General features: G+C 35.6%; 1 protein-coding gene and 1 pseudogene across 1 annotated transcript; one reads left to right on the top strand and one right to left on the bottom strand.

Moving 5' to 3' along the window:
• Window positions 1–2,336: 2,336 nt before the first annotated feature.
• On the top strand, window positions 2,337–2,647 carry LOC102826126 (annotated as a pseudogene).
• Window positions 2,648–3,100: 453 nt separating this feature from the next.
• LOC102825742 (cytochrome c-like) lies at window positions 3,101–3,415 on the bottom strand. Its single transcript, XM_006863975.1, has one exon. It carries the CDS (start codon window positions 3,413–3,415, stop codon window positions 3,101–3,103), a length of 315 nt encoding a protein of 104 aa, XP_006864037.1.
• Window positions 3,416–4,894: the final 1,479 nt, after the last annotated feature.

Genomic DNA, 4,894 nt, shown 5'->3' with positions numbered 1-4,894 from the left:
AAAAAAAAAAAGGCTATTCCTTTTCTGAAAGCCATGTTTTATGCCTTTTAAATCATGATGCTTCCTGCCTAGGCCAAATGCCTTCTCCTCTGGAATGCTTTCATCAGGTTCCCATGAAGTAGAACAGCCTGTTGTGCTTTAGAAAGAAACTACTTGTGAAAGCTTTAATGGAGTTTTATTTTATGGAGCAAGTCCAGCAACTACTATAGTGCCTAATGAACCAGAGTTGCTTAATATTTGAAGAAGATAGAAAATGAGCTAACTAAATATTCATATTTATCATCCCCTAAGTGCTCATATTCAAATACATATCTTATCATTTACCCATTATTGAACAAAATAAATATAACCTAAATATATCGTGGAATCCTGGTGTAGCACTGTAGGATAAGCACTGGACAGATAACTGCTAGGTAGGGGTTCAAACCGACCAGCTGCTTCTCAAAAAGCCTACAGGTGGCTAAGAATCACAACTTAATCCTCAGCACTTAACAACAACTGAAACAACAAATATATCATTGTACAGGATAAGCACTAGACTACTAACCACAAGGTCTGTGGCTCAAATCTACCAGCTGCTCCTGGAAAACATTATACAACATTGCAATGAATCAGAACGGACTATATTATACTTAACAACAACAACAGCACAGTGAGGAAAGTCTATACTAATGTGTTCTCATTTTTATGAAACCACATTCTATCTTTCCAATCACTCTGGATTACTATTTTTAAATTTCATGGAAACTCTTAGCTCAATCATTTAATAAATGGTTGTATGTTATTTTCTGATTTTTATACCTTCACAATCTGTTTCCTATTTATCATTTGTTCATATACATTCTATTGATTAGTGGTATTCAAAACTCATCATCGTGTCTTTTGGAGAATAAGGTATAATTTTACCATTGCACTTTGGCACAAATCCATTTTGAAGGAATTCATTTGTTTTAGAACTATGTGTTTGCTTTGATATTTACATAGCATTCCTATTTCTTTATTCAGCAGAAACAGTTGGCATATCTTCTGCAAGTACTCTTGATCTATGTGTGACAAAAATTCTCTGGGGAATATATTTTGGAAACAAAAAGTTAAAAGGAAAAAAAAAGTTAAACTTAGGGATGGTTAGTCTGCAGATGACTGGAACATAAAGGACTGCCTTAGAAAACCTGATAAAATTTTGAGCGCAAAAAAAAAAAAAAGCTAACTATAAAATAACCAATACTATCGTGAATGGTGGATTCCTGGTGTGGCGCTGTGCATTAATGTGCTAGACTGCAAAGCCATTTGAACTGCAATTTTGGCGATGCCAGCTCACCAGCTGTTCCTCTGAAACCCTATACAGTGTTGCTGTGGGTCAGAACTGACTTGATGGCACTTAACTACAACAAAAATCATGAATGATTATGTGTGTTTGGGTGTGCATATAATTGGTAGAATTGTTTGGAAAAAGACATGAACAATCACTGATAAGAAGAATACATTAGGTGGTGTGTTCAACTTTGCATTCACTGTAACACGGAGCAATTTGTCTTACACAGATAGCCTACTACTGCCTAGTTGATTCTGACTTAGAGGGACCCTATCTGACAGAGATTTTATCATTGTTCAGAGCTGTGGGGTCAGTTCTGACTCATAGCAAACCTGTATAGAGTTTCTAAGGAATGGTTGGTGGGTTTGAACCACAGACCTTATGGTTAATAGCCCAGTGCTTATATTACAGCACCACATCAGAACACCAAGATGTGTGTAAAGACTACTTTTTTATGAAATTAGTCTTGGTATTAATAAACTATAGCAATATGCTGAATTTTACTTAAGGTTTTATTTGTTATTCTAAAAATAACTCAGCTGCAGTTGTCCACTTCCATGGTTTGTGCTATGTGGACACATATCCAGAGTCTTTTTGTTTATTGCCTGGTTGAATTTTCTTCATCCTCCTAATTTTTGCCCCCTTCCCTTTCTATTTATTTCCATTCTGCTCCTCCTCTTCCTTCTTTTTCTGGGAAGTGTAAACAGATAATGGAACCTCTTTCTAAAAATTCTCTTTTGCCAGTTTGCCATGTCAAAAGCATTGAATGTCATTCAGCTGATCCAATGTCCAATAATATATGAATATTTTGAGGGAAATCACAATACATTTTTTGGGGGACTAAAGCTGCGAAGGGGAAAAGGAAGAAAGTAAATGCATTATTTTTAATGTTCATTTTACATTTATGAAGTTAGAAAATATTTAATTCAGAATTCTGTGCCTTTAAGATAAGTGAAAACTGATATTTGGAAGGAGGGACATGGTATGCCAAAAGAATTTTCTGAAGCTGTTCCTACTTGGCGTCATGATGGGCAGCAAAATGGCATCTGCCAGCAGGGTCGTTCAAGTAGTCAAGCCACATGCCCATTAATAAGGTTCCCTGATAGAACTGACAATCCTAAACCTAGTGTATCAGAAGCTTTGCGACCAGCAGCAATTCCATAGCACTCTTCGGCAACGTCTCAGCATTCGATGGGAAGTAAAACACCAGACTTGCTGATGTATCACGGTTCACCAGACACTACAGAAATAATAAAAATATTTCCTCAGAAATATAGAAGGAAACTTGTGTCTCAAGAAGAAACCGAATTTATCCAACGTGGAAGTCCAGAATAATCACTGACAATATGGCTGCTGTTTGTCATCAGACAAAAGAATGATCTTTACAATAAAGGACTTCCAAAATGACATATGATAACTTGTACATTAAACAACTTTAATGAAGTATTCTGTAAAAATCCAAAAGATAGAGAATTTAGATGGATACTTATATATTCTTATTTATGCATCCAGGTCAGCTTCTCTACAAGCTCACCTAATCACTTATATACTTTATACTTATTAAAGTATACACTTTTAAATGTTAGCCTATTCATTTACTCTTGTTGTTGTTGTTGTTGTTACTTAACCTGTCCAATGTTTTATTTAATTTAGGACTGTCCAGAAAAAACCTCTATCAGCCATTCATGATCTGAATTCTGGTGTATGAGTCGATTTAAATATGGTACATGTAAAAAAAAAAGTCACAAGACATTCCTAATTTGTAACAAATAAAGCAATGGCCAATTATTACTCATTAGTAGATTGCTTGAGATAAGCTATCAAGTCGGCCCTTTCTGCCTTCTTCTTAATGCCAGCGAAGATCATTTTTGTTCCAGGGATGTGCTTAGGATTCTCCAAATACTCCATCAGTGAGTCCTCTCCCCAGGTGATGCCTTTGCTCTTATTGGCATCTGTGTAAGAGAATCCAGGGGCCTGATCAGTCTTCCACCCAAACAAACCATGCAGATTTGGCCCAGTCTTGTGCTTACTTCCCCTTTCTATAGTGTGGTACTGAGAACACTTCTGAACAGAAATTTTCTTGCCCTTTTCAACATCACCCATTTTGATTTCACTCTCTTGTTAGACAAGACACAAAGGTAACCGCTAAGAAGTCGGATGTCCCGCTCTCTTCATTTACTCTTGATTATCAAATATTATCAGTCTTGAACTATTAAAAGCACATAATGTCTAGTAAACTTTCAAAAGTTTCCTATCATTTCCCTTTTCTTCTCGTTTCTGTTTAGAGTTGGAAAGAGTTACCAGACAGAATTGCTGCTTTAGGGAAATGGTTTCTATGATGCTGAATGAGTATCATTGAAATCATGAGTCCTTTATTTGTTTTTAATTCTCTAACACTTTTCATTAACAGGGTTACTGGAATATAATGCTTCATAAATGTGTCCTACTCTAAAGGATAAGAACATGGTGATGTGCCATGGAGTCGGTTCTGACTTATAGTCTACCCTGTACAGAGTTTCTGAGGCTGTAAATCTTTACAGGAGCAGAAAGCCTCATCGTTTTCCCACAGGACAGCTTGTAGTTTCGAATTGCTGACCTTAAGGTTCACAGCCCAAACCATAACCACTACGCTACCAGAGCTCCTTAAAGGATAAGAACATAGCCAAGATAAAACAGGTGAATTGTGGTATTAGATTAGTGATAACACAAAAGATTATTGTCACCTGTATTCAGAAAAAAAAAAAAAGCCAACTATGAAATGGAAAATAAGTTAAGGGGCTAAAGTGAATATAACACAGCAGTACATGTTTGATTCGAAATTTGAGTTTTTAATATGTTTTCAGAGCTGCTAAGAACTCTTGCTAAATTTGGTTTATTTTACGACTTTGATGTGATCATGTATCCTGATGGCAATCAATTTTCTCAAGTTTTTCTAAAAGCCTCATGAAATCAACTGAAATACTGAGCTTATTTAAAGCAACTTGTGAATATTTAATAAGGTCTTCCTTTGCCACGTATTGTGAAAATATAACACCTAACAAAACTAAAAAAAACAAACCATTTTCATCACCTCACAATATTCTACTGATAAATTTGCCTATTCCAATCTATAGAAAACATATCTTCTCTACTGAACCTGATCTCCTTGTGCAACATCAGTAGCTCTGACCCAAGTTGTGCATCTACCTTTCATCAGTTAACTGCCTTTAGTGCCTTGGTCACCTGCTACTAGACTACATTTTATCCAGACCTTAATTTTGCTTTCACTTTTTCTCTTTGGTCTTCTTTTTTTCAATTTTTAGGTCATATCCTTGCTGCACATAATTGTTGTGATAATTTAAAAAATAATATTAATAAAACAATTCATAAAGTGTTTGACACATGTAAGAGCTCAATAAATACTGACTGACAATTTGAGCTTCTTATTTTTCATAATATTGGTGTTTATAGATCAAAAAGATCCCATGTCAGGTAAGGTGTGGTTCTTTCTTATTAGCTACTCCCTTTAAAAGACATTCTTCTGCCCTAAAGTGAAGGCTTTCGATTGTGTGGATCATGACAAGTTATGGACAACATTGAGAA

Source organism: Chrysochloris asiatica, unplaced genomic scaffold, assembly GCF_000296735.1.
Source record: "Chrysochloris asiatica unplaced genomic scaffold, ChrAsi1.0 scaffold00058, whole genome shotgun sequence".
Lineage (NCBI taxonomy): Eukaryota > Metazoa > Chordata > Mammalia > Afrosoricida > Chrysochloridae > Chrysochloris > Chrysochloris asiatica.
Note: the sequence above shows the minus strand (reverse complement) of the source record. Positions and strands in the feature narration are given on the sequence as shown.

Bases quoted from the DNA above. Each gene is read 5' to 3' on its own strand.
- LOC102825742 (XM_006863975.1), bottom strand. From the start codon at position 3,415: ATGGGTGATGTTGAAAAGGGCAAGAAAATTTCTGTTCAGAAGTGTTCT.